General features: G+C 53.5%; 1 protein-coding gene across 2 annotated transcripts; it reads left to right on the forward strand.

The window, feature by feature from the left end:
• The first annotated feature begins 1,282 nt into the window (after positions 1-1,282).
• LOC123426306 (dnaJ homolog subfamily C member 7-like) lies at positions 1,283-27,119 on the forward strand. Of its 2 annotated transcripts, XM_045110116.1 has the most exons (7): positions 1,290-1,731; positions 1,964-2,005; positions 2,106-2,228; positions 2,596-2,825; positions 3,210-3,246; positions 26,608-26,665; positions 26,753-27,119. In XM_045110116.1, exons 1-7 carry the CDS (start codon positions 1,588-1,590, stop codon positions 26,830-26,832), a joined length of 714 nt encoding a protein of 237 aa, XP_044966051.1. In that variant the 5' UTR covers positions 1,290-1,587; the 3' UTR covers positions 26,833-27,119. The 2 variants fall into 2 exon arrangements, with proteins under 2 accessions (XP_044966052.1, XP_044966051.1); XM_045110117.1 differs by lacking the exon at positions 26,753-27,119 and having other exon boundaries at positions 1,283-1,731; positions 26,541-26,622.
• The last annotated feature ends 372 nt before the right edge of the window (positions 27,120-27,491 follow it).

Here is a 27,491-nt window from a genome sequence, read left to right on the forward strand (position 1 = left end):
GCCCCCTTTTTTTTCTAATTTGGGAATTTTTAGTTTAAAATATATGAACTTTTGTTCCTTTAAAAAATGCATGAACCTGTTTTCAATTTGATGAACATTTTTTGAATTTGCTGGTTTCTTTTTTCAGTTTGGATGAATTTTTTGAATATATGATGATTTGTTTTTAAAATTTGATGGACTATTTTCAATTTTGATGATTTTTTTTGCAAAAGCGATGAACTATTTTGAAATTCCATTAACTGTTTTTCAGATATGATGAACTGTTTTTCAATTTTGATGAACTTTTTTCTAATTCAATTAACTTCTTTGAAATCAATGAACTTTTCTTGGTGATCTTTATTTAAAAATAGATGAACTCTTTCCAATTCGATGAACCTTTTTTTCGAACCAGAAGAACATTTGCAATTTTATTAACGTTTTGCAAATTTGATGAACCTTTTTTCTTCAATTTTGATGATTTTTTTTGGAATTTGATGAAAGTTTTCAAATGCAATGAACGTTTTTCGAATTTTATGTATTTTTTCAAATTCTTGGCTGATTTCATTATTTTTTAGAATTATTTTCTTAATTTATACTTTCTTTTGAAAATAATATATATTGAGTATATATTTTAACTAAAGGAGGGTCAAATAGTACTGTGTCCTGCTTGTCGTCAACAAAAATTAGTTTAATCTGGTGGTTAGGAGCTACAGCCATCAGGGCTATTCTCAGATTATCTACACGATGAAAGAACTTTTTTACTTTTTTTTTGCTATGTTTTAGAGCAGCTTCCTCTGATTGTTGGCCCGGCCCAGCAGCTTGGCGCTTGAGCGCCCGTTACAGTAACTGGCGCTGAAGGCGCTGTAGGTCCCGGGGGTTGCGCGCTCGCTTCATCCGCAGCGCGTTATGCGCCTCCCGGATGAAATGAGTCAGGGCATGTACAACAGTATCTAATCAGCCGTCTGCAGCACAATCCACGTAGGAAATTAGATGACGTGGGAGAGAGAAGAAAAAAACGACACAGTCCGTCGGTAGAAATAACGACAGTCTATTAGCGTAAAAATCGCTGATTACAGACAATCTATTCCCGTTGTACCCATAGCCTCGTCGGATGGGATCTCCTCTCCCACGCAAACCACTTCTCTCCTGTCCCGTGAAATTGGGTGATTATCGACAGTCAAATAGACTCCCTGCTGTATAGGCTGTCCCTTAGTGTGTCTATACGTGACGTGGAGATGTTTTACAGACATCCAGCGTCGGAACGGTTGTACATGCCCTCACCCTAAAAAACAAAGGATGAAATGAATCGGCCCGTCGGAGTTGCCTGCCGTCTGCAGCCTCTGGGTCGTAGTGGTAGGACACAGGCCCGGCTTCAGCCCGGCACGTCCTTCTCCAGCGCGCCTCCCCTCTCTCCTAGCGACCGGCCGGCCACCTGCAGCCACATCGCCCTCCATCGCCTCCGTCGCGCCACCGAGTCGATTGTCTCGAGCGCACAACACCCGGCGGTGACCTTGACAACCAATCACAGAGGAGCCCGGCCACCCCCTGCGTTCTGCGCAAACGTTGCGAAACAGTCAAACAGATCCCCAATTCGCCGCATCCGACTTGATGGACGGCCGCCGAAGAGGCGAGCGGGAGGTGAACCGTTGGCATACTGGTCGTGAGGAGGCGCGTGAGAGGGACTCCGGCTCCTCCTCCCCGGCTGCCATCCTCCTCTTTGCCCTCATCGGCGCCACTGTCACCACCGCCGCTGTACGTCTCCCCCCTTCCCGGCCGCGTTCTCAAACTCTAATTCGAGACGCGACAGTAGTCTGTATTACTTTGTAGGGTGTGCGGCGCGGATTTATTGTTGCTTTAGCGTATATGGACAACGTTGGACTGAAGCAAATTCATGAAATGATCATTCACTTAACAGTTACTTCACTTCTGTGTTAACGATGCATTTTGGTAATGTGATTGTGCATCTCTTTCTGGGAGTTTGCAGGTTGGTCAACTGCGCCGCACCTTTGGCTGGTTTTACACTCAGGTATATGGAAATGCTCATCTTGTGATTCTGAAATTCAACATTAACCAAATTGTAAGCAGAATTTAGGAGAGATAGTTAAAATTGTTTTCGTTCACTGAAGCTTAGCAGATCACAACCATATGTCTACTGGGAAGACATGCCTCGTGGGCCGAATAGGTGTGGTGATGCGTGGCGATATTACCGGAGGACTCGTGAGACGAACGAGGATCAGAGGAAGAGAGTGGTCGGTTCCTTACTTGCATATAGGAGACTAGGATTGTTTTAATGTTTTTATGGACATTTAAATTTCAAAATTTATGCTTTCATTTCACTGTATAGGTGCTAAAAACTGTAGTGTTGTGAATGTCACAAAGCTTGCTTCTGACTTATTAAGATTAACTTCATAGCACATGAACGGCTTTAAAGGTTAATATAATGGTGTTATAAACCAGCTGAATCTTTTACCCCCTCAAGTTGAAATTGTTGGATCTTACGAAAATATTGGTGAAACAACCCACCATTTTCTTATTTATAGATCCACTATGTTAGTCTCATATTTATGTGCTGATATGTTTCAACTAATCATCAACCAACATTAGCGCTTTTTGTAGGAACGCATCATGCACATGCAAGATATGTTCAAGAAGGAGAGAAGTAAATGCCGGGATTATCGGACTCGCAATGGCCATAATCCAACCTATAATCAGCATAGTCGAAGAGAAGACTGGTATGAAGATGCAGAAACATTTTATGCTAATCAAAGAGCAAATTTCAGATCAAGGCCCAGGGAAGCTATGCAGTACAGTATGTCGCATCACTATTCTGTCTTGGGCCTAAACAGGTATGTCATAAAATCTCTTCGTGTACTTTCTAGTTGTGTTTGATGATAGTTGAGCTTGTACGAGCCACTTTCATACTACATTGGTCCTTTGGCCCACGTTTTCTCGTTAGGTGTGGAACATGTTACAGACATAGGTTACATGTAACTGTGTCCTTCTCCTTAGGTTTATTCTACAGGCTGTTGTTCTTAGATTGCCCCATACTCCTTAGGTTTAGTTTAGTAGCTGCTATCTGACTCTCTTATACTGAATCTGCCTTCATAGAATCCTGAATTATTGCCGCACATTTTGGATAAATTTCTCTTGCCTGGAAATTTATACTGATACAGACATATGTTATACTCATAATTTTCTTATCACTATGATTTCTACTTTTTGTTACATAGGTCAAGAGCAGAACCATTTTCAGATGCTGAGATTAAGGTGTGTCTTCTTGTACTTTTCATTTCGTGACATAGAATTCTCAGCTGAAAGACTGCCATTATTTTCTGATATACTCCCTCCGTTTCTAAATATTTGTCTTTTTAAAGATTCAACTACGGACTACATACGAAGCAAAATGAATGAATGTACACTTTAAATTATGTCTATATACATCCATATGTAGTTCGTAGTGAAATCTCTAAAAAGACAAATATTTAGGAACGGAGAGAGTATTCTGTAGCACTTGCACTTTAATCTTGTAGGTGAAGACAAAGTAACTAAAACGTTTTCGTTCTTACTAATCTCACTGCACTTTCCTTTGTACTCGCTACAATTCTGAAGTGGTTGATATGAGCTGGAGGATTCAGTCCCAAACAAGTTGGGGTAGGCTAGAGTTGAAACTCATAAGGTCTTGAACCCAAGTCATGGTTCTGGCATGGGGATAGCTAACTTCCACGCACCCATATCCATGGCTAGTTCTTTGGTGATACTAGATGATGCCCCGTGCGTTGCTGCGGGAACCTTGACAAAATAGATGCATAAATAGATGCTAAAAACTGAAAATATTCATATTGAAGATTGCTCTCAGTTTATATTTGAAAAACAATAAAGCATGTGAATCATGTCATAAATGTTACATAAAAAGGGAAAACTATTGGATTGTTATATTTGAAAAACAATAAACCATGTGAATCCTACATGACAAAGATGTGTAACATGACCTACATATACTAGAAGATACCCTGCGCAATGCAGCGGAAATTTTGAGCAAATAATTTGTAAGGAAGTAAAAAATGGCAACTATATTGATGGGGGGATAACCCCGGGGGTAGGATCATCGAGCCTACTCCTTTGCATCCAAGAGTGAAGGGAAGCATCAGCTTCTTCTAGACGGTCAACTCTTCTTGTCCGTCTAGAAAGCTCCTGCCGGCTAGGAGTGAGATGGCAATCCTTCCTGGCCGGCTGGAGAGCTCCCGCCGGCTAGGGATGAGACGGCAATCCCTCCTGGCCGGCTGGGAGGCGCCTGTCGTCTAGGAGCGAGACGACAACTTCAAGGCCGGCTAGCGAGGCCGCTAGCTGGCTAGGCAGCCGTAGTCACATCCAACCCTAGGCTGGGACTAGGGCCTACGAATAAAGGTGGATACACGTCAGCACATGTACAAGATTGGAGCGCACGGCTGATATAGTGTCAGCGGCAATGCCGCTGACCTAGGCCGACTCCGATCCGTCAAACCAACACAGTATAGGTCCATCAGCACCGACTCCATTACCAAGCTTGGCGTGGTAACAGTGGAGACGACTATACTAACGACCCATGACGAATCTCGCAAGACGACGCCGGACGTACCACACGTGTCCTGCGTCGGCCTTACGCGAGAACTCCATTGGCTGGCCGGTTGCAGCCGGCGGGCCCCTCCAACGACAAGACCAGTCTACTGTGGGTCCCCTGGCCAGCCGGCGAGGCTTCCAGGCGGACCCCTCCTTTGTACTTTTATCCATATTGTAGGTCGGTAGGTTCATCTATAAACCCCCCCGATCCCCCTCCATGCAGAGTGTCGGTGAAATGCTCACACACACCCATACAGGAGAGGTAGACGCGAGCCAACAGCTCCTTCTTCCTCCTTCGTCGAACAACTCAAGGAGCACACTGTAATCCCTTTGGTGCATCAACCATTCCGGCAGGACTAGGGGTGTTATCTCTATGGAGAGCCCTGAACCTGGGTACATCGTGCCTCTCTCTCGCTTGTACCAATCCCGTTCCCGGAGCCCGCCGGTGTCCTTTCGGTTCCCGCCACTCATGTTTAGCCTACCCATGGCTGATGTCGTGAGTAAACACCGACATTTGGCGCCCACCATGGGGCCGTCCGCGGCATCGGTAGGAGTTATGCTCTGGGCGGGACCCTTCGCCAACACCACCGGATGCCTCGCGTCCGGATCGTTCAGCATGCCCGTGGAGCCTGCCCTTGTGGAGGTTTTTGCGATGCTGGTCGATGATCCACGCCGTCTCACGGACTCTGACGAGGAGTTCGCCGACGAGTCGCTATCCAGCGACGTCATCGCTGTTGTTGCGAACCTCGGCGTTCTCTTCAGCGACCTGCGCCTCGAGGATGAGCCTCGCTACCTCGGCGAGGGCATCGACATCGACGCGCTATGCACAAGCTTCAGCAGGCTCTCCCTCGAGGATGCGCGTGCGCCTGATGAGTACCCTAGCGAGGTGCTCGTCTGTGACGACCCACCGTCATCTGCGGGGTGTCTTGCCCCACACCACGTCGCTGTCGTCTCCAACCTCATGGAGGTGATGGTTATTGGCACCGGCACCAGTAAGCCTCACGGCAAGGCATCAGCGGAGGCAGCTGACCCCGCTGCGGGCTCTGCAGACCCGGTTCATGCCGCCCTTGCCGGCCTGAAGACGCCCATCGCCACCACCGCAAACCCAGCTGATGCTAGGGCCTCACTGGAGGAGGCCCGCTAGCAGATCCTGGAAGAGGGCATCGCTATCGCCGCCGCCAAGCGTCAGATGGAGGCCGCGCAGCGCGAGTATAACTCCGCTTACGGCCTCACTCCGGCTGCTGATGGCCCCAGTCGGCGCGGCGAGGTCCGCGGCCGCGGCCGGGTCATAGCCGAAATCTTGGATGGCAGGCAGCCTATCTATAAAACTCCGGTGGCCAACATGCGGGCTGCCCAGGCGGGTATGGCGGAGATGTCTGGTTTGGAGGGCGAGGAGCGTGCCCTTCAAGAGAAGCGGGTCCAGGATCTCCTGGACGCCGCTAGCGAGCAGCAGGCTCATTTCTACCCCGGCGTCGCGCAGTCGATGTCTCCGGGAGCCCCATTGGAGGCTCACCGCAACCCCAACGGCCGTCACCATGCCGAAGGCTCCTCCATGCACCGCACTTCTGGCCGGAAGGGCGAGGGCAGCCAAGACAGACGTTCCGCAGGGAGGCTGGTGATGAGGATGATTCGGTGCATGAGGTTCCCCCTCCGAGGCGGCGGGAACAGGCCAGGGCGGCCGGGTCCCAGGACACCACTCCGATCTCAGCCCGGATCGGTCCTCGCGTTCCCCGCAGCGACAACGATGCTCGCAGGTGCCTCAACCTTCTGGCGTAGTCGACCCTCCTGAAGGAGGAGGGTCCCATTGGTCCGGCATGCTTCGTCCCCGGATCCGAGGGGAGCCGTTCCCCAAAAGCTTCACTCTCCCTCGGGACACCCCCAAGTACAGCGGCACGGCCAAGCCAGAGGATTGGCTGATCGACTACACCACCGCAGTCGGCATTGCTCGGGGCAACAAGCGCGTAGCAGTTCGCTACGTGCCTCTCATGCTGACTGGCTCGGCCAGGACATGGCTCAATAGCCTGCCAGCCGGCAGCGTCAACTCTTGGGTTGACTTCGAGGAGGCGTTCGTCCGCAACTTCACCGACACCTACAAACGTCCTGGTCGGCCTCGTGAGCTGGCCATGTGCGTCCAGAAGCTTGACGAACCCCTTCGCGACTACGTCACGCGTTGGACAGAGCTGCGCAACTCCTGCGAAGGAGTGCATGAGGTACAAGCCATTCAATACTTCATTGACGGCTGCCGAGACGGCACACTACTCAAGCACAAGCTCATGTGCTCTGAGCCCACCTCTTTGGCGGTGCTCATGGCCAAGGCGGACAAATACGCTTCGGCCGACTCCGCCATGTGGGTCAAGGTCACCGCCTCGGACAAAATTGTCCCCACGCCGTCGACTCCCAAGCCGGCTAGCGACAACCGAGGCGGCCAGAACAACAAGCGCAAGGCGGATCAACTTGGTTCGCGCTCTACAAGCAAGCAGGTGGCTAACGTGGAGGAAGATGCGCCGGCTCCCAGCGGCAGCGGACCGGCAAGAACACCTGGCAGCCCAAGCTCCCCTTCGAGCAAATGCTCGACGTGCCATGCAAGATGCACATTGGGGCGAAGCCGGCCACCCATACCCTTCGGCAGTGCAGCTTCGCACAACGACTGTCGCGAGGTGAGGGTCTGCCGGCTCCCCCGGCGGTTGCTGCTGCACCTTGTGCTCCGGCTCCAGGGCCGGCTCCGGCTCCACCACCGCCGCCTCATAATGATGTCCGTCTCCATGACGAGTACCCTGCGCAAGATGGGGCTTACGTCGTCTTCACCAGCGAAGGCGACGACAAGCACAACCAGCGACAACCCAGGCGTGAGGTGAACGTCACGGTCCCCCGGTTCCCCAGTTCATGCATTGGTCTGAAAAGCCAATTACGTGGAGCCGGGCTGACCATCCTGCGGTGATGCCAAACCCTGGCTCATACGCGCTCGTCCTCGACCCCACCTTCGCCTACAAGACGCTCACTTGTCGGTTCTCCCGGGTGTTGGTCGACGGCGGCAGCAGCATAAACATCCTCTACCGCGACACCATGCTCAAGCTCGGGTTGAAGGAGAAGGATCTCCAACCGACCAACAATGTCTTCCATGGCATCGTGCCAGGACAGTCCTGCTCGCCTATAGGCAAAATCTAGCTGAATGTCCTCTTTGGCGACAAGGCGCATTTCCGCGGTGAACCAATTTGGTTCGAGGTGGTGGATCTCAACAGCCTCTACCACGCGCTGCTGGGTAGACCGGCTTTGGCCAAGTTCATGGCCATCCCTCACTACGCCTACCTCAAGATGAAAATGCCGGGTCCCAAAGGCGTCATCACCATCGCTGGCGACTACAAGAAGTCGCTCGAGTGCGCACGCGACAACAACCGTCTGGCCGACGCCTTGGTGATTGCTGAGGAGAAGAGGCAGATTGACCGGCTCGTGGCTCAGGCTACCGAGCAGCCGACGATCTCTACTCCACCATCCCAGTTGGCCGGCGAGGGCTCATTCGAGCCGGCCATGGAAACTAAGCAGGTGCCACTCGACCCTGCGAACCCCAAGCAGTGCGTCACCATTGGTGCTAATCTCAGCGCCAAATAGGAAGGCGAGCTCGTCGACTTCCTCCGTGAGAATCTGGACATCTTTGCATGGTCTCCAAAGGACATGCCAGGAGTTTCGAGGAAGTATGCCGAGCACAAGCTTCATGTGCGGCCGGATGCCAAGCCGGTGAAACAACCCCTGCGCCGCTTCGCTGAGGGGAAACGACGCACAATAGGAGAAGAAATCGCCCGGCTGCTCGCAGCCGACTTCATAATAGAGGTTTTCCACCCGGACTGGTTGGCCAACCTAGTCGTGGTGCTGAAGAAGAACAAGACATGGCGAATGTGTATTGATTACACAAGCTTGAATAAGGCGTGTTCGAAAGACCCTTTCGCTTTGCCCCGGATAGATCAAGTGATCGACTCCACAGCCGGCTGCGAATTGCTGTCCTTTCTAGACGCCTATTCGGGCTATCACCGGATCAAGCTAGATTCGGCTGACCGGCTGAAGTCCTCCTTCATCACGCTCTTCGGGACCTACCGCTACACCACCATGACGTTCGGTCTAAAGAACGCTGGTGCCACCTTTCAGCGCTGCATGCAACAATGCCTCTTGCCGCAGATCGGAAGGAACATCCACGTCTATGTGGATAACATCGTCGTCAAGACCAAGCAACATTTTAGTCTCCTTGAAGACTTGCGAGAGACATTTGCCAATCTGAGCGAATACAATATCCGGCTCAACCCGGAGAAGTGCGTCTTTGGAGTTCCAGGCGGCAAACTCTTGGGTTTCTTCGTGTCCGCCCGTGGCATTGAAGCAAACCCTGAGAAGATCGGAACCATCGAGCGGATGGTGAAGCCGGCTCGAATCCTCGACGTCCAGAAGTTCGCTGGCTGTCTGGCATCCCTTAGCCGGTTCGTCAGCCGGCTGGGCGAGAAGGCGCTTCCACTCTACCAACTGATGAAGAAGACGACCAAGTTCGAGTGGAACGACCAGGCGGACGAAGCCTTCCGCGACCTCAAGCGTGTCATCTCGAGCCTGCCAATCTTGGCGGCGCCGGCTGAAAGAGAGCCCATCCTCATCTACATCGCGGCAACCACTCGCGTGGTCAATGTGGTTCTGGTAGTGGAGCGCAAGGAGGAGGGCAAGGTACTGCTAGTGCAACGCCCTATTTACTACCTCAGTGAGGTCTTGTCCGCCTCCAAACAAAACTACCCCCACTATCAAAAGATGTTGTATGGTGTTTACTTTGTCGCCAAGAAGTTGAAGCAATACTTCCAAGAGCATGTCATCATTGTGGTGAGCACTGCTCCACTCTCAGAAATCATGGGCAACCGTGATGCCACGGGCCGGATTGCCAAGTAGTCCATCTCCATGGCCGACCACAATTTCCGCTACGAGCCGCGCACCGCCATCAAATCTCAGGTGGTGGCCGACTTCCTCGTCGATTGGGCTGAAACCCAATTTCTGTCACCGCCTCCGGACTCCAGTCATTGGCGGATGCATTTCGATGGTTCGAACTGGTCTGGGAGCCGGCATCGTCTTGACGTCTCCGAAAGGAGACCAACTCAAGTATGCTCTCCAGATACACTTCGCCGCCTCCAACAACGTCGCTGAGTACGAAGCGCTCGCTCACGGCCTCCGGCTTGCCAGAGAGATCGGCATCCGGCGGATCCTTTGCTTCGGTGACTCGGACCTGGTGGTGCAGCAGGTCTCTGGCGAATGGGACGCCAGTGACGCCAATATGGCGAGCTACCGCTTCGTCATTCAGCAGCTCAGTGGTCCTTTCGAGGGCTGCGAGTTCCATCACGTCCCCAGGGTGGACAACAAGGCGGCCGACACCTTGGCCAAAATTGGCTCCACGAGGCAAGCAATCCCAGCCGGCGTCTCCCTCGAGCAACTATACAAGCCATCCATCAAGCCGTCTCCGGAGTCGGCATCAATCTTTGTGCCGGTAGACCCTTTCGTGCCAACAACATCGGCTATGCTAGCTCCGCCGGCTACAGCCACTGTGCCGGCTACGCTGGCTCTGCCGGCTACAACTGCTGCGCCGGCTCCAGCGGAGTTGCCGGCTACAACTGCTTCGACGGCTCCAACGGAGTTGCCGGCTACAACTGCTTCGCCGGCTACAACACTGGCCACGCCAAGCCTCGAATCCTGTCGGCTCGACACCCAGTGGATGGCCGTCATGGAGGTAGACGGCGTGCCGGCTGCAGAAAATCTCGAGCCTGTGACCACATCAACAAGTGCGGCGGCTGCAGAAACTCCTGATCTTCAGGTCGAGGCGGAGTCGGCTTCTGTGTCGGCTCCCTCGTGGGCTCAACCCATCCTGGCCTTCCTTCTTCGCGGCGAGCTTCCCCAAGACGAGGCGGAGGCAAGGCAGATCCACCGTCGATCATCGGCATATGCCATCATCAACCGCGAGCTGGTTCGGCGTAGCGTGACTGGCGTGTTCCAGCGCTGCGTTGAGTCAGAAAGGGGGCAGGAAATCCTCAGAGACATACATCAAGGGGAGTGTGGGCATCATGCCGCCTCTAGAACCCTGGTGGCCAAGGCGTTTCGCCATGGATTTTACTGGCCCACGGCCGTTGAGGAGGCCGTAGACATGGTCAACAAGTGCGAAGGCTGCCAGCGTTTCAGCACGCAGAGCCACATGCCGGCTTCAGCCCTCAAAACCATCCCCTTGTCATGGTCGTTTGCCGTCTGGGGGTTGGATATGGTGGGGCCACTCAAGACTGCCCGAGGCGGATGACGCTGTTAGGAATATGCAACTTGTATTCCCATGAGGCCATAGGCCGATATATATACATGTACAGGTGTGGAACATATGCAGGAAATCCCTTATACAACGGGATAAATACAAAGGGGTATATGACTTATATTATAACTCTAACACCCCCCCCCCCCTCAAACTCATGGTGGATGAATAACACTGAGTTTGGAGAGATAAACGCCATGTTGTGCTCTGGGCCTTCGTCAGGAAATCCGCCAACTGTAACTCGGAAGGCACATACTGAAGAGCAATAACCTGATCCTGCACACCAGCACGCACATAGAAAGCATCAACACCAATATGCTTGGTGAGCTCATGCTTCACAGGATCACGCGCAATGCTAATAGCACCTGTACTGTTAGATAAGAGCAGAGTCGGTGTAGTGACAGAAACACCAAAATCCTGAAGTAACCACCGTAACCAAGTCACCTCTGCCGTCAAAAGAGCCATCGCTCGCAACTCAGCCTCTGCACTCGAACGGGAAACTGCAATCTGTTTCTTCGTCTTCCAGGCAATGAGAGAACCACCAAGAAAAACACAGTAAGCAGAAAGTGAACGACGATCTGAAGGATCACTAGCCCACGTAGCATCCGAATAGGCTTGAAGCTGTAAAGACCTGGAGCGAGGAAAGAATAGACGGTGAGAGATCGTGCCCCGAAGATATCGGAGAACACGAAGGAGATGACTATAGTGAACCGATGTGGAAGCGGAGACAAACTGACTCAGAATATGAACCGGATAAGAGATATCCGGACGAGTGACAGCTAGATAGACAAGACTGCCAACAAGATGACGATAACGCATCGGGTTAGGCAGGGGATCACCGTCAGTAGCACGAAGGTGAACATTGAGCTCCATAGGAGTTTCAACAATGCGGTCGTCAGTAAGAGCAGCACGAGCAAGAAGATCCTGGATATACTTTTCCTGGGATATAAAAAAGCCAGCAGAGGTAGAAGAGACTTCAATCCCAAGAAAGTAGCGAAGAGGTCCAAGATCAGACATAAGAAACTGCTCACTATGATGGGCCTTTACAAAGGCAATATACTCGGGGTCATCCCCAGTGATGATCATGTCATCAACATAGAGAAGAAGAAGAGTCCGACCACGAGGAGAAAGGTGAATAAACAATGTTGGATCATGAGAACTCGCTGAAAAACCAGCGGCAGTCACCACGGAGGCAAAACGCTCAAACCAGGCGCAAGGGGCTTGCTTAAGGCCATAGAGAGAGCGACGAAGACGACATACCATGCCATCAGGAACAGAATACCCAGGTGGTGGCTGCATGTACACCTCCTCACACAGCTCACCATTAAGAAAGGCATTCTTAACATCTAGCTGAGATATAGACCAGTGGCGTGCAGAGGCCACGGCAAGAAGTGTACGAACAGTGGTCATATGGGCCACATGAGCAAAAGTCTCGTCATAATCACGACCATGCTCCTGCTGAAAACCACGAGCCACAAGACGAGCTTTGTGACGCTCAAGAGAACCATCGGAGCGAGTCTTAACCTTGTAAATCCACTTACAAGTGATGGGACGGACTCCGGGAGGAAGGGAAACAAGATCCCACGTACTAGTGCGTTCAAGAGCAGCAATCTCCTCTGCCATCGCAAACTGCCATTCAGGATGAACAACAGCCTGACGATAGGAAGTCGGCTCAAGAACAGCAGCACCAACGGTGGGAAATCCAAGGCGATCAATATGCGGACGAGGGCGAGAACGCAATGCATAGGGAGGCTCAGATGAGGATGACGACACATCCGCAGAGGCATCCACATGACGTGAACGACGAGTGTAACACTGAGGAAAAGATGGAACAATGCAAGGGGGGATCGCCAAGGTTGAATCGGGGGGTGAAGACGTAGAAGTCACCGGAGATGAAGGTGCAGAATCACGTGACATGCCAGGAGAGGAAACCGTGGGAGATGGTGGTAGCAAATCGACAAGAGGTGGAGAAGCAGAGGGAGCGGAACGAATAGGCAAAGGTTCGATGGGGGTGAGAGGTGTATCAGGAAAAGTGAGGAAAGAGATATCCTTCACTGAAAAGGTCGAGGAAGATGGGCGTGGGTAGAAGGGACGAGACTCGTCAAAAGTCACATCCCGAGAGATACGCATCCGACGACCGATAGGATCCCAACAACGATAGCCCTTATGCTCATCACTATAGCCTAAGAAGACACACTCAACAGACTGAGCGGTCAGTTTGGTGCGTTCGCGAGGGGCAAGAAGAACATAGCAAACACAACCAAACAGGCGAAGCATCGAATAATCAGGAGAACGATCAAAAAGACACTCAAAAGGAACACCACCCTGTAGAGCAGCAGAAGATTGTAGATTGATGAGATAGGTGGAGGTGGAGACGGCCTTAGCCCAGAAATGAGGCGGGAGAGAGGCAGCAATCATCATCGCACGAGCCGTCTCAAGAAGATGACGATGCTTGCGCTCAGCCACACCATTCTGAGCATGAGCACCAGGACAAGAGAACTGAGCAAGTGTACCCTGCTCAGCGAGAAATCCACGCAACATCTTGGAGATATACTCTCCAGCAGAGTCAGCACGGAACACACGAATAGGTGTAGAGAACTGAGTGTGAACCATGGCAGCAAAACTCTTATATATAGATAATACCTCACTACGAGAAGACATAAAATAGATCCACGTGTATCGAGAGAAATCATCTATAAAGATAATATAGTAGCGATGGCCTCCCTTCGAGGAAAAGGGAGCTGGACCCCAAACATCCGAGTGAACAAGGTCAAAAGGACGCTGAGACACAGTCTCGCTATGAGGATAAGGTGTGTCTTTAGACTGTCAGGGCGCCAGGGGCCAGCACCAAGAAGAGCACCAGTGTGATGGTCCAGAACCGAACACGAGTCAAAGTCAAGAATGACCCGACAAGCAGAGTCAACAATCTGGCCACCAGAAAGGAGCTGCATGGTAAGCCGAGGAACATGAGCAACATCGGGAACATGAAAAGATGAAGTGCTAAGAGTGCCTTGGCCAGTAACCGGGAGAGAAGTACCATCAGCAGTAAGAACATGAACAGGAGAATCAAGAGGTCGAGTAGATGACAGAGTGGATGAATCATGGGTCATATGAAAAGATGCTCCAGTATCAAGAACCCACGTAGATGTACCTACGTGTGTAGAAGGTGGTCTCTCAATGCCAGAAGAGTCCGTAGCAGAACCAACAGAACCTGTCGATGAAGAAACAAAAGATGGAGCTAGCAGACATCGAAATCGTCCAATCTCCTGCTCAGTCAGGGGCGCAACTGAAGATGTCGATGTAGACACACCCGACAACAGAGAGTCGAAGGCAAGCAGCAGGGCGCGAAGTCGCGCAATCTCGTCCTCGGTGAAGTACACAGCTGAAGTAGGCGGCGTAATGGCACAAGGAGAGAAGCGACCACCACCACCTGTGGAAGCCGCTAAATATGGCGGTGTAGCATGTCCAGTATCGTCTGCAAAGACCGGTGTAGAAGACGAGGCCGTGTGCAGGCAAGCACCAAGCACCAAGGGAAGACGCGTGGACGAAGAGCAGTCCATGGAGGCATAGGCACCAGGACAACCAGTGAAAGTCGCGAGAGGTGTCGGGAAAGAGCGTCATGCACCGATGAAAGTCGCGAGAGGAGTCGGTGTAGAGCGACAATCACCATATGTAGAGCTCGCAGGAGCAACAGAAGAACTACCAGCACAGCCGTCAGGAGTCACGGGAAGCAAGGGACTGCAACGTTGCGTGCTGGTATAGACCATTTTTTTGTTGGAATCGTAGTCAATGAATAGCGTCCGCGTCTGAAACCGCGTCTGCGTCGACAGCGGGATTGGAGGCGCCTCGATCTGGCGAGATGGGGTGGGATGGGGCGGCGCCTCGACCTGGATCAGGAGCCGCGTTGACCTGGAGCCGCCGCGAGCCGGATCCCACGAGCAGGGCGCTGGATCCCTCGTGGATCGATCTAGAAGCTGAGCCGGCGAGCAGATCAGGACGAGCAGGGATGAGTGGCTCGATCTGAAGCAGATCCACGAGCGGCAGCTGGATCCCACGAGCAGGGACGCTGGATCCCACGAGCAGCTTCAGGAGCAGGGACAAGTGGCTTGGTCTGAAGCAGATCCACGAACGGCAGCAGGATTCCACGAGCAGCTCGATCTGGAGGCTGAGCGGGCGAGCAGATCGGGACGAGCAGGGACGTTGGATCCCGAGTGGCTCGATCTGTAGGCTGAGCGGGTCGAGCAGATCGGGAGCGGGTCGAGCAGATCGCGCGAGACACACCAGGCCGACGAGCAGATCGGACGGGACGAGCAACTTCGAGCGGGAGAGGAGAGGCTGTGAGCGGAACGGGGCAGGAGGAGGAGATCGAGAACATGCTTCGATCGGGGAGAGGAGACGGATCAATCGCACGAATTGCAACGTGCAAAAAATTGACCTAGCTCTAATACCATGTTAGGAATATGCAACTTGTATTCCCATGAGGCCATATGCCGATATATATACATGTACAGGTGTGGAACATATGCAGGAAACCCCTTATACAACGGGATAAATACAAAGGGGTACATGACTTATATTATAACTCTAACAGACGCGTCCCCCACAACATCATCACCGACAACGACATCAATTTTGCCAAGGGTGCATTGGCGCTCTTCTGTGCCAATGAGGGCATCCGGCTCGACTTGGCGTCGGTGGCGCACCCGCAATCCAACGGCCAGGTGGAAAGGGCAAATGGCCTGATCCTGGCCGGTATCAAGTCAAGACTGGTGGCGCCACTTGTCAGGTCAGCCGGCTGCTGGATCGAAGAGCTGCCGGCTGTGTTGTGGAGCCTCCGCACCACGCCGAACCGGTCAACTGGCTTCACACCATTCTTTCTGGTTTATGGGCCCGAGGCAATCATCCCCACGGATGTTGAGTTCGACTCTCCTCGGGTCACCCTATACACGGAGACGGAAGCGAAGTAGGCAAGAGAAGACGGCGTCGATCTACTCGAAGAGGCACGGGAGCTAGCTTTGAGCCGGACGACTATATATCAACAGAAGCTAAGGTCCTACCACAACAAGAAGATCAAACCCCTCTCTTTCAGAGAGGGGGACTTGGTGCTCAGAAGAATCCAGCGAACAACCGGCCAGCACAAGCTCTCCTCCCCGTGGGAAGGACCTTTCATCATCAGCAGGGCGTTGCATAATAATGCATACTATCTGATAGACGCCCAGAAGCCAAGGAAGCGCAAGAGAGATGACTCCGGCCAGGAAACGGAGCGTCCATGGAACGCGGCTTTGCTTCGCTCGTTCTATTGCTAGAATGCAAGAGAAAAAAGTATGTACGTATGTATCTTCTTCCCTTTTCGGGACTTTTAATGAATGCAATTGTTTCAAGCCGGTGCTTGAGGCACACCTCTTTCAGATTCATGGCAGGAGTTAGTTACTCATTTGTGAGTTCCCCGGTCTGGCTCCACGGGCTCGGGGGCTCGCTAGCCGGCCCGAACAACTTCCTTAGTTGTAGGCGAACGTATAGTGTATGCCAGGTCGAACCCTTGCCGCCTCGCACAAGCTACAGTCCGGCTAACGAGACCGTGGTAGGGAAGGCATGCTACACGAAAAGTTCGACTACAAAGAAGGTTGCCGCCTCGGGTCGGTTTGATCGCTTTTGATCTTACTTCCTAGCCGGCCTCTGCTGGCTCGCTTTTGAGTCTAAGAGTCTTGATGGCTTCGAAAAATCTAGGTCCAATGTTTTTAAAGGCAGAAGCCTCGTCCCAGCCACAGACCGGCTCCCGGCTGTCGGGATGGCGGGGCAGATGCTAGAAAAAACAAAGGAGCTGGATGAAAAGGAGCCAAAAGGGAATCAAAAGATAAAAATGCGAGTCAGCAAGCACAACGCTTACAAATAGAATGCAGAATAAGATAGCATATATCACATTCAAAGAATTCAAAGGCCCACGGCCGAAGTTCATTACAATAAAAACATCCCCAGTGGGTGGAACTGTTGGACTGATAACAAAATGCAGAGAAAAAACGAAAAGGGCAAGCTAGTGGGTGGCGGCTCCGTCTGTGGCCCCAGCAGCAGCTCCTGAAGTGGTGGCTTCACCATCGCCGGCTGCGCCGGAGGTAGAAGCGCCGTCTCTGCCTCAAGCACCTCCGGCACCGTCCTTCATGGTCAAGTCCGCGTAGGCCTTGCTGCTGGAGTCGGCGGCTTCCTCCTCAAAGGCTGCCTCGGCAGAGCTGCCTTCGGCGTCGTAGGGCTGCAGATGGAACAGGTCCTCAGGGACCACGTTGCCGTTTGCGTCGCGCTCCAAGCCAAACTCGTCCCAGGCGGCGAAGGCGGCGATGCTGCTGGCTCTCACTCGTAGCTGGTCCTCCAGGGCCACAAGCTCCCCCTCCGAGCCGGCGCGCTGTGCTGCGAGCTTGCCCAAGTCCAGGTTTCGGTACCAGGACTTGGCCAGGCGGAGTGCCATGTATCCTCCAACGCGTGCGGCTGATGCGCGCCAGGCGTCGAGGCGAGAGCTGCCGGCCTCAAGCCAGCGGGATAGCCGGCTCATGGACGCCGGCTCCACCGCATCAGGTCACAGCGCCCTCACCATCTCCAACCCTGCGCTCTGGAGCCACTCCAGAGAACGCGCCAACTCGCGCAGACGGGCCTTGGCGCCAGTAGCTATCTTCTCCACGGACCAGCCGGCGTCGGTGTCCACTTCTTCGCCAGCAGCGCGACGCTCTTCACGGCTGGTCTCCACAGCCGCTTCTGCTGCCTCCCGTGTCCCGGGGAAGAACCCCGGGGATGGGGGTGTGATATGAAGGGGAAGGAGGGGAATGCCAGCAAAAATGAATATCAAATCAAGACGAAGAAGACTCATGGTTGAAGTGGATGTCGGTTTCACGGGCCTCCTCTAGGGCCTCGCGATCCCGTGTCGCGCTCTCTTGAGCCAGGCGGGTGAGCTCGCCCTGGAGGGCCTGGGCCGCCTCGGTCTCCTTCGCCAGATGAGCCTGCACCTGGGTCAAGATGGCGTCCTTCTCCTTCAGGGCGGCGTCCTTACGCTTCGCCTCCTCGAGATGGACCTTCTCCAGGCGCTCCAGATATGCGGTGTGGGAGGAGTCCTTCTCCTGCATTGCGGCGCGCAGCTGCTCCAACTCTGCTTGGTGAGCCGCCTCGCGGTCCTTCTTCTCCGTCTGAAGAAGATCCAGCTGCAGGTGGAGCTGCTTGTCCGCCTCGCGCAGGGCATCTCGCTCCGAGACGGTCGCGTCCAGCCGCTTTGAAGATCGCCGGTTCGGCCTTCGACCCCCTGGACCCGGGCCAGCAGTGCGTTGTACGCCTGCACCTGGGCGTCGTGGAGTTCCTACGAACAATGCAAACAAAGCAAAGAATGCGATTCGGCCCGGCTAACTCTCAGCCGGCCCGATTCTCGGGGGCTACACCCAGTGGGTGCGTCAGATTCGGCCCGGCTAATTCTCAGCCGGCCCAATTCTCGGGGGCTACACCCAGCGGGTGCGCTGGCGCGCCCCCACTGACGCAAGAACAAGGAGAAAAAACCCAGTCGAAGCAAATAAAAGGCAAAGGCTTGAAAGCTTATTGCGGTTCGTCCCTCGAGGCGATCCAAGTCGCATTTGGCCATCAGGGCCGCATGCGACACCTTCTCACGGCTGCGGGAGAATTCCGCCACCAGCACCGGAATGCCGCTGAGCTCGGTGCCTGGGGGCAGGGCCGCACGTTCGGCGTTGGCCACACGCCAGGTCTTCATGGGCCGGCTCTCGAAGTTGGGGCCGGCTCCAGGAGCGGACGGGCCGCGATTGGCCACGACTATGATGCCGTCTCCAGGCGGTGGGCTTGCGGCCGGCTCCCTTGACGCTTCAGCCGCGCCGTCTCCGTAGCCGGAGGTGGATTTGCCATCTCCGGCTCCTCCATCGTCGCCTCCGGCGCCTCCATTGTCATCTCCGGCGCGCCGTCTACATCAGCTTCGGGCGCGTCGGGGATCACATCGAGATCCGCTGGCGTGGAGGGTGCCGGCTCGGCGGTCTTGGCTGTCCCGGCCCCCTTGGTGCGGTTCGGAGCCGGCTCGCTAGCCGGCTTCTCCACGCGCGTCCGCGAGGCGGGATCGTGCTTCGTCTTTGACCGCTTCTCCTTGGCGGGCTTCTCGGCCCGGCTGGGCTGAGGTTGAGTTTCGGCCATCTTCCGAGCCGCCTCCTCCCATCGGTTGTTCGACTCCTCGTCCAACGCCTTCTTGGTAGCGTCAGCAGCGGCCCAGGCGGCTAGCTCGGCGGCGGAGGCAGTATCTTCCTCCACTTCTTCGGCATCCCTACCGAATGCAAACCAATAAGGAAATGACCTTCATGCAAGAATCCAAAAAGGGGGGAATGACGATCCCTTACCCGGTGACGACGGGCACTGGCCTCCTGCCGGCCGCCGCCGCCTCGGCCTCCGGCTGGAGGTCCTGTTGCAGCACGCTTGGGGGCCGGCTTGGCAGCGACGACTCCCTTGCCCTTCTGCCGTGCCGCCTCGCCCTGCGCTACCATCTCGCCGGCATTTCGACGAGCTCGAGTCAAGGGAGGGGCTGGAGACCTCCTCCAGGTCTTCTTGATCCTCTCCGAAGGCTGCATCGTGCAGGGGAGGTGGCGTTTCGTCATCATCCATCCAATCAAGAAGAGTAGACTTAAGATGCTCACCAGGTGGCTGGGAGCCCTCCGACTCCATTGTGTCCTCCACATCCGTAGAGGCAGAGACCCTCGGCTCCACCACCCCTTCATCCTCAATCTCAGCCGGGTCCGACGCCTCCACGTCTGCAGCCGGCTGCTGATAGTTTTGCAGACGCTCGAATAGCTGGAGGACGGAGTCGGCATCCGGCTCAGAAAATAAAAGGAGCATTCAAGATATAAAAAGAGGATCGGGGGAGACGCTTACCACCGGAGCCGGATGGCTTTGATTCTAGGGGGCCATGCCCCATTCCCACTCTCCGCCCTCGTCCATGTTGGCGGAGGAGATCAGGTTCACGTTCCGGGCCACCGCGCCGGCTCAAAAGTTTTTGGTGGAGAGCCGGCAAGGGTCGTGCCGTCCGCCCATCTGGCATATCAGATGCGGCCGCCGCTGCAGAGGCAGGACCTGGCGTGATACCATGGTGGCGAGCAGGTCGCGGGCCAAAAGGCTCCGAATCTTCAAGTTATCGAGGTGTGCGCATATTTGCGCCACCTCGTTGATTGGCTTTGGAAGCGTCGCCTTCCAGTTCAGCTTCGCCGTCGGCGGAGCGATGGCAAACGGGGGCAGGTTGATGTAGTCGCGGGAGGGCTCGACGTTCTTCACATAGAAAAACCCCTTCTGCCACATCTTGACGGAATCCTGCAGCGGTAGCTGTGGGAAACCGGACGTTGTACGGTGATGCACCAGCGCGGCGCCGCAAGGGGTCATCGGCTTGGGGCCCGAAGGCCCGACTGCTCTGCTGCAGCGGACTTGTCCGTCGTCATGGACTGCTGCTTGAAGAAGAACAGCTTCCGCCAGAGGTCCAAGCAGGGTTCAATCCCTATGAACCCCTCGCACAGGACGACGAAGGCGGCAAGCTGGAGGATGGCGTTGGGCGCCAGGTGATGCGGCTGCAAGCCGAAGAAAGTAAGGAAGCGGGCGAAGAAGTCGCTCGCCGGAAGACCGAAGCCACGGTAGAAGTGTTCAAAGAACACTACCACCTCGCCCTTTTCGGGGGTCGGGGCTGCTTCGGCGCAGGGCACCCGCGCCGCCACAAGGTTCGCTGGAGGCGGCACGCGGCGGTGGCGAAGCGCCTCGATGTGCTCAATGCTGACATCGCTGCCCACCCAAGCGCCTCGGAACTGCCCCTTCCTGTAGGCGCCGCTGGACATGGTGGGTGGCGGCGAGGGCTGAGACGGTCCTGGCGGCGGCCGGCGGGGATGGCTCGAGCGGCGGCGAAGGCGAAGCAGTGCTCTTCTTTCTCTGGCTCAGGGAAGGAAGGTGCGTTGATGCGGGGCAAGAAGGGGGCGAATGGCCTCCTCGACGCCCCCGCATCCCATTTAAACCCCCACGAGAGATCGTGGGGTGGGGATTCGGTGCGCATGACTCCCACCTCCTCCGATTATTACGGGGGCATTTACGCCTCACGGAGCCTAACCGTCGCAGAAGCAATCCACAGAGGATCCGCGCGCGCGAGGGCCGAGGAGGCGTCGTGGCGGGACCCAGGGCGAAGGCCCCGTCCCGTCACCTGTACAGTTAATCATAGCGTCGGGCCCGGGGCCTGGCACGTGGCGTAACAACGCTGCTTGCGCCGAAGCCGAGGCGTCTGTTGGAAGCCAGCCGGCTTCCGACCCGGCGCCTCCTAGGACAGGCGATCTATGAAGAGCATCAGCAAGGAACTCAAGCCGGCGAGGCCTCCCGCTTTGAGGCGGCGGACCTCCCCTGCTTCGAGGACTACTGACGGGGGGGTAACCCCGGGGTAGGCTCATCGAGCCTACTCCTTTGCATCCAAGAGTGAAGGGAAGCATCAACTTCTTCTAGATGCTCAACTCTTCTTGTCCGTCTAGAAAGCTCCTGCCGGCTAGGAGTGAGATGGCAATCCTACCTGGCCGGCTGGAGAGCTCCCGCCGACTAGGGACGAGACGGCAATCCGTCCTGGCCGGCTGGGAGGCGCCTGCCGTCTAGGAGCGAGACGACAATCCCTCCTGGCCGGCTGGGAGGCGCCTGCCGTCTAGGAGCGAGACGGCAACTTCAAGGCCGGCTAGCGAGGCCGCTAGCCGGCTAGGCAGCCCTAGTCACATCCAACCCTAGGCTGGGACTAGGCTCTACGAATAAAGGTGGATACACGTCAGCACAAGTACAAGATTGGAGCACATGGCTGATATAGTGTCAGCGGCATGGCCGCCGACCTAGGCCGACTCCGATCCGTCAAACCAACACAGTATAGGTGCATCAGCACCCACTCCATTACCAAGCTTGGCGTGGTAACAGTGGAGACGACTGTACTAACGACCCATGACGAATCTCGCAAGACGACGCCGGACGTACCACGTGTCTTGCGTCGGCCTTACGCGAGAACTCCATTGGCTGGCCGGCGGGTCCCATGGCCAGATGGGACCTTGCAGCCGGCGGGCCCCTCCAACGACAAGACCAGACTACTGTGGGTCCCCTGGCCAGCCGGCGAGGCTTCCAGGCGGACCCCTCCTTTGTACTTTTATCCATATTGTAGGTCAGTGGGTTCATCTATAAAACCCCCCGATCCCCCTCCATGCAGAGGGTCGGTGAACTGCTCACACACACCCATACATGAGAGGTAGACGCGAGCCGGCAGCTCCTTCCTCCTCCTCCGTCGAACAGCTCAAGGAGCACACTGTAATCCCTTTGGTGCATCAACCATTCCGGCAGGACTAAGGGTGTTATCTCTACGGAGAGCCCTAAACCTGGGTACATCGTGCGTCTCTCTCGCTTGTACCAATCCCGTTCCTGGAGCCCGCCGGTGTCATTTCGGTTCCCACCACTCATGTTTAGCCTACCCATGGCTGATGTCGTGAGTAAACACCAACATGTATTGTATACATGTGATATCAAATAATGTACTGACGTCGAAGTGTCATGTATGCATTATTAGTGAATCAAATGGTGATTCAGACACATGAGAATAAATTTTCAATGTCATAAGAAAACCGTGAGTTACAATCTAGAGCACATTTATGTACACGACACTTACATAGTTCTCGCAATACAAAACAATAAAATGAGCATGTTCCATTAGTTGATATTCTGCAGATGCATATGTACATTTTGGCAATCACTAAAAGTTCTTCCTGAAGTATAGTCGGCAGCTTGCAAGCTTGAATGATAGACACGGTCTCGAAGCTCTCTAATCACCAAAAATACTGTATCAAGTTTGTTCTCCACCTTCAGTTCAATCTAACTGCTGTTAGAAATATTAGGTAGATGCCATACGAGAAAAAAAGGAAAAATGCTACCAGCAAGTATGGGAAAAGGGGATCGACACCTAAGACCGAAACTTCCTTTGCCTACTTGTATCTTCTAGCCTTTGAAAGAGGCGCGTATCTTCTAATTTTTGTTTATTTCTGCTTCTAATATATAATAACACTGCTACAATAGGTATCATAGTCAAGTTAGTACCGGTTAAAAGAGCTATTTTATTTAATCTATTCGAACTACTACCTGATCTGGTTGATTGGATGAGATAGATGGCCAATGATTACAGAAATATAACTGGGTAGAGCATGTAAAGATAGTGGGCTAGCAACAAATATTATAAAAACTACAAATGAGAGAAGCATCATTACCTTCTCAAGACTTAAAAATTTAATAGATAGAAGATATTTTGTCATCCATATCTTAGCAAGCTTGAATAAAATTGGAGTGCATTCTTGTTAGGTTGATGAGTGTGTCCTAGTGCCACCTAAATCTGGGCATGGGCAGCCTGGCCCGGTGACCCGGGCCGGGCCGGGCTGGGCTTGCAGTTTGGTCCCGGTTCGGGCGTGGTTTTCAAGCTCGGGCAGCAGTTCGGGCCGGGCTCGGGTGGTAGGAGCTAGGATCCTACCGGGTCTTGGCCGGAGGCTGTAGGGGTAGGAGGAAGGCTGGCGAGGGCGCCGTCTCGCGCCGTGGAGAGGCGGCGGCGATGGGAGAGGCGGCGGCTAGGGTTGATTCCGGCTCCCAGAGCCGGGCAATAGAATATGTCTTATTGCTTAATTGCAAAAGGGTGTCTTACAACTGTTTATATGACCTTGCTGCTAAATAAAAATAAGATAACTTGGGCTAAGCCCCTAACTAAACGGGCCCATTGGGCCTCCTTCGGCTATAAGTGGTGTCGGTCATAACATCTCTCCCCGCCTGCGCAAACACAGCTCGTCCTCGAGCTGGAAGTCTGGAAAGTGTCGGCGGAACTCCTCGCACTGCTCCCAAGTGGCATCCTCCTCCTGAAGGCTTTGCCACTGGATCAATAAATGCCACACTCCGCGACGCTGCTGGACCTGCAACACCTTGGCCGGTCTGGGAAGAAGTCAACCGTCGGAGGTAGCGCCGGTGTGGCCGCTGGCGGGGCTCCGTGGAAGGGCTTCAGCAATCCCACATGAAATACGTCATGGATGCGGGCACCGGCCGGAAGCTGCAGGCGGTAGGCCACCTTGCCGATGCGCTCTACCACAGAAAATCGCCCCGCATAGCGAGGGCCCAGCTTGCGCTTAGCGCGCGGGTCCAGGGACTGCGTGGAGCGGTGAAGGAGGCGCAACCACACCCAATCACCCACCGCAAACTCTGCCTCGCGGTGATGGTCGTCATAGTACCGCTTGGACAGCTGTTGGGCCTGGAGAAGGCATTGGCGCACCTCCGCAAGCATCTCGTCCCTGCTCCAAAGAAGATCGCCCGCCGCCTCGGTCCTAGCCGTCTCAGGGTCAACCGGCAGGATGGGCGGTGGCGGTCGGCCATAGACCACCTCGAACGGCGTGGCACGCATGGCGGAGTGATAAGAGGTGTTGTAGCAGTACTCCGCCCATGCGAGCCAATCCACCCAAGCACGGGGACGATCACCTGTAACACAACGCAAATACATGGCGATCACCTTGGTTGACCACCTCGGATTGGCCGTCCGTCTGAGGATGGAAGGTCGTACTCAGGCGGAGCTTCACCCCCGCCAGACGGAAGAGATCACGCCAGACATGCCCCGTGAACACCGGATCCCGGTCGCTGACGGTCGAAGACGGAAACCCGTGGAGGCGGACAATGCCATCGAAGAAGGCACGAGCCACGGAGGCGGCCGTGTAGGGATGGCCGAGCGCGATGAAGTGAGCGTACTTGGAGAAGCAGTCGACCACCATGAGGATGACGGACTTGCCGCCCACCTTTGGGAGGCCCTCAATGAAGTCCATGCAGATATCGGCCCAGACCTGAGAGGGCACCTCCAGGGGCTGTAGTAGCCCAGCCGGGCGCAATGTCTCCGTCTTGTTACGCTGGCACGTAACACACGACCGCACACGTGAGCCTCCATATTTGGAGGCTTTGGAGGGAGGGGGGTTGTTTTGGAGTGTGCTCCATTGCCAACAGGCCGTACCGGAGGGAAGTTCTACTTCTCTCCTCATCCTCCCATGCAGCCTCTCTTCTCTCCCTGCCAATGGCACAGATAGCCGTACCAATCCTGCCACTCATCTCAGCAAGAAACAGGACAACTAATGGAGGCCGCTGCTTGGCCAACTCCTCGTGCTATTTCCTGCCTCCTTTTCTAGTCGCCCACCACGTTTACCACCGCGCACACTATTTCTCGCGGTCGGCCAGGGCTATTAAAAGGCCGGCGCTTTCCCATCCTAGCTCATCTCCACACCGCCCACAGCTCCACTCCACCTTCCTCGCTTTACCATGTTGCTTCCCCTGCAGCCAGACTAGGTGCCGCTGTTGGAGGAGGAATGGATGCTGGATGCTGGATGAGGAGGCGGTTGCCCTCATTGCAGAGGAGTGGGATCACCGTGACGCGCTGGAGGATTCTGCCTTCCTTGCTGATGAGGAGTGGATCAGTTGGATCCCCGGTACGGGCTGGATTGGGATCAGCACAGCTACGTTAGGACCCCGCCCTCATCACCGATGTTGCTGAAACGCTAGCCCCCATGTCCAGTTCCTTGCCGCTTCACTGTCAAGGAGGCATGGGATGAGTGCTATGCTGCCTACACATTGGCCGTCAGCCCCAGCTGTCAAGGAGGCATGGGATGAGTGCTATGCCGCCTACACATTGGCCGTCAGCCCCAGCCAAATCTTCAAGGAGACCCTTCTGACATCCTAGCTTAAAAGGAATGATAGACTATTCATATCAACAGTGCATCGTCTTTCTCGAAGCAAATCTACAAAGAAGTACCCGGTTAAGCGTGCTTGGCCAGGTAATTTGAGGATGGGTAATCAACCGGGAAGTTCTTTTCCGGTGCGCATGAGTGAGGACAAAATGTGCAGAAAAGACCAGTGTTGGTCTATGGGGCCAGTTTGTCGGTCTGGATGAGAGGCCGGGGTGTTACAAAATGGTATCAGAACCAACCATTTACACGGGCATGTGTGAATCGGTGGCACACGGCATGGCACTGGACGCATAGACGTGTGCTGAAGGGGAACGTTAATTGCCCAAACTACACAACAACAAACAATTTATGCATGCGTGCCAGCTTAGCACAAATTAGTTTATTATTTTGTACTAGCTGCCACTGTAAATAACACAAGGACACACCTTTTATGTATTTTGCTATGAGGCAGAAGTCTGATCATGTGAAATTGTAGCAAAATCAATGAACATATGAACGTGCAGCAAAATCATCTGAACATACGGAAGTGTACAAAATATGTACATCTTCTCAGAAAAATCATCTGAAAGTAAGACATTGTACAAAAATCTCAAGAAAATATACATCATCTTCTTTGTACAAGAAATCATTTTCTCTGTACAAAAATCTCAGAGAAATATACATCTTCTATGTACAGAGTCAGCTAGGGGTTTGAGGGGTGAGGTGGGCATGGCTGAGGGACCTCACACACTAGCAAACAGCGGAAGAGTGGGCCACTCTACCAAGCACACCCTAAGTGGTTGATAACCAAGCTAGATAAATGAGCCAGGCTGCAAAACAATATGATTTCATGTAAACTTCATCACACATTTTCTCTGCTGTGTAACTCTGAATGTGTGTTTTACATTTTTTGTCTCCTTTCCTATAAGATGGGTAAAGCTTTTAGGGAGCCATATATGTCTTGCTTACTTCCGTAATGATATGCATTCGTTCCAGAATGCGTTTAGGAGAAAAGCAATGGAATACCATCCAGACCAAAACCAAAACAACAAAGGTGAATGCAGTTCCCTTTTCAATAAAGCTAGAATATGTCCACTGTATGTGTGTTAATGCCATGATCTGTCCCTTTTGTTTGTGGCAGCGGTTGCTGAGGAAAAATTCAAAGAGGTCATGGATTCTTACGAAGCAATAAAATTAGAAAGGCAAAATGGAAGTTGCTGAGCAAACTCATGATGTAGGACTTGCATCTTGGCGTTTGACACAAAGATAAAATGTGTCCAAAAATTCCTCCTATTTTATACCTTATTGATTTAGTATGTAGCATCAAATGGCTCTTTTTGTTATTGGTTCTGATCCTCTAGCTGCCGGTTGACTATGTTTTTTTAATTGAGTAATGGTCAAAACAAGCTGATGGAGACAATGTGTTTAGTACGTAGAAGAGTTTTGCTCTCGCTGACAGGATAACGAATTCTGATGATATACAAAACGAGGAGTTTACTGGCTTGTCAGCTATTCGAGTTATCCGTTTTTATACTAGTTTAGTCAACCTTTGTGCCTCCTGTTCTCTATGCATATCATGTAAGTGAGCAAGCATTGTATAATTCTCCAAAAAACGAAGCAATCCTATCGATAGTTCCATATGCATATTTGCCAAAGTTATTGAGAAAACGAACCCAAGTGCGAGTTTAATATTTTTAAGGAGGTGGGAGCGAGAGGGGCAATTTGGCTCCTGAGCTCATCTGCACCCACCATGAATAGTAAAATCAAATAAAATACTGGAAAAATTAAAAATTCTGATTTTTTTGCATGGTAGATATTTCAGCTTATTTTGACATTTGGGTAGCTCACAGCGAGGACTATGAAACAGTATACTGTTCGAG

Source organism: Hordeum vulgare, chromosome 2H, assembly GCF_904849725.1.
Source record: "Hordeum vulgare subsp. vulgare chromosome 2H, MorexV3_pseudomolecules_assembly, whole genome shotgun sequence".
Lineage (NCBI taxonomy): Eukaryota > Viridiplantae > Streptophyta > Magnoliopsida > Poales > Poaceae > Hordeum > Hordeum vulgare.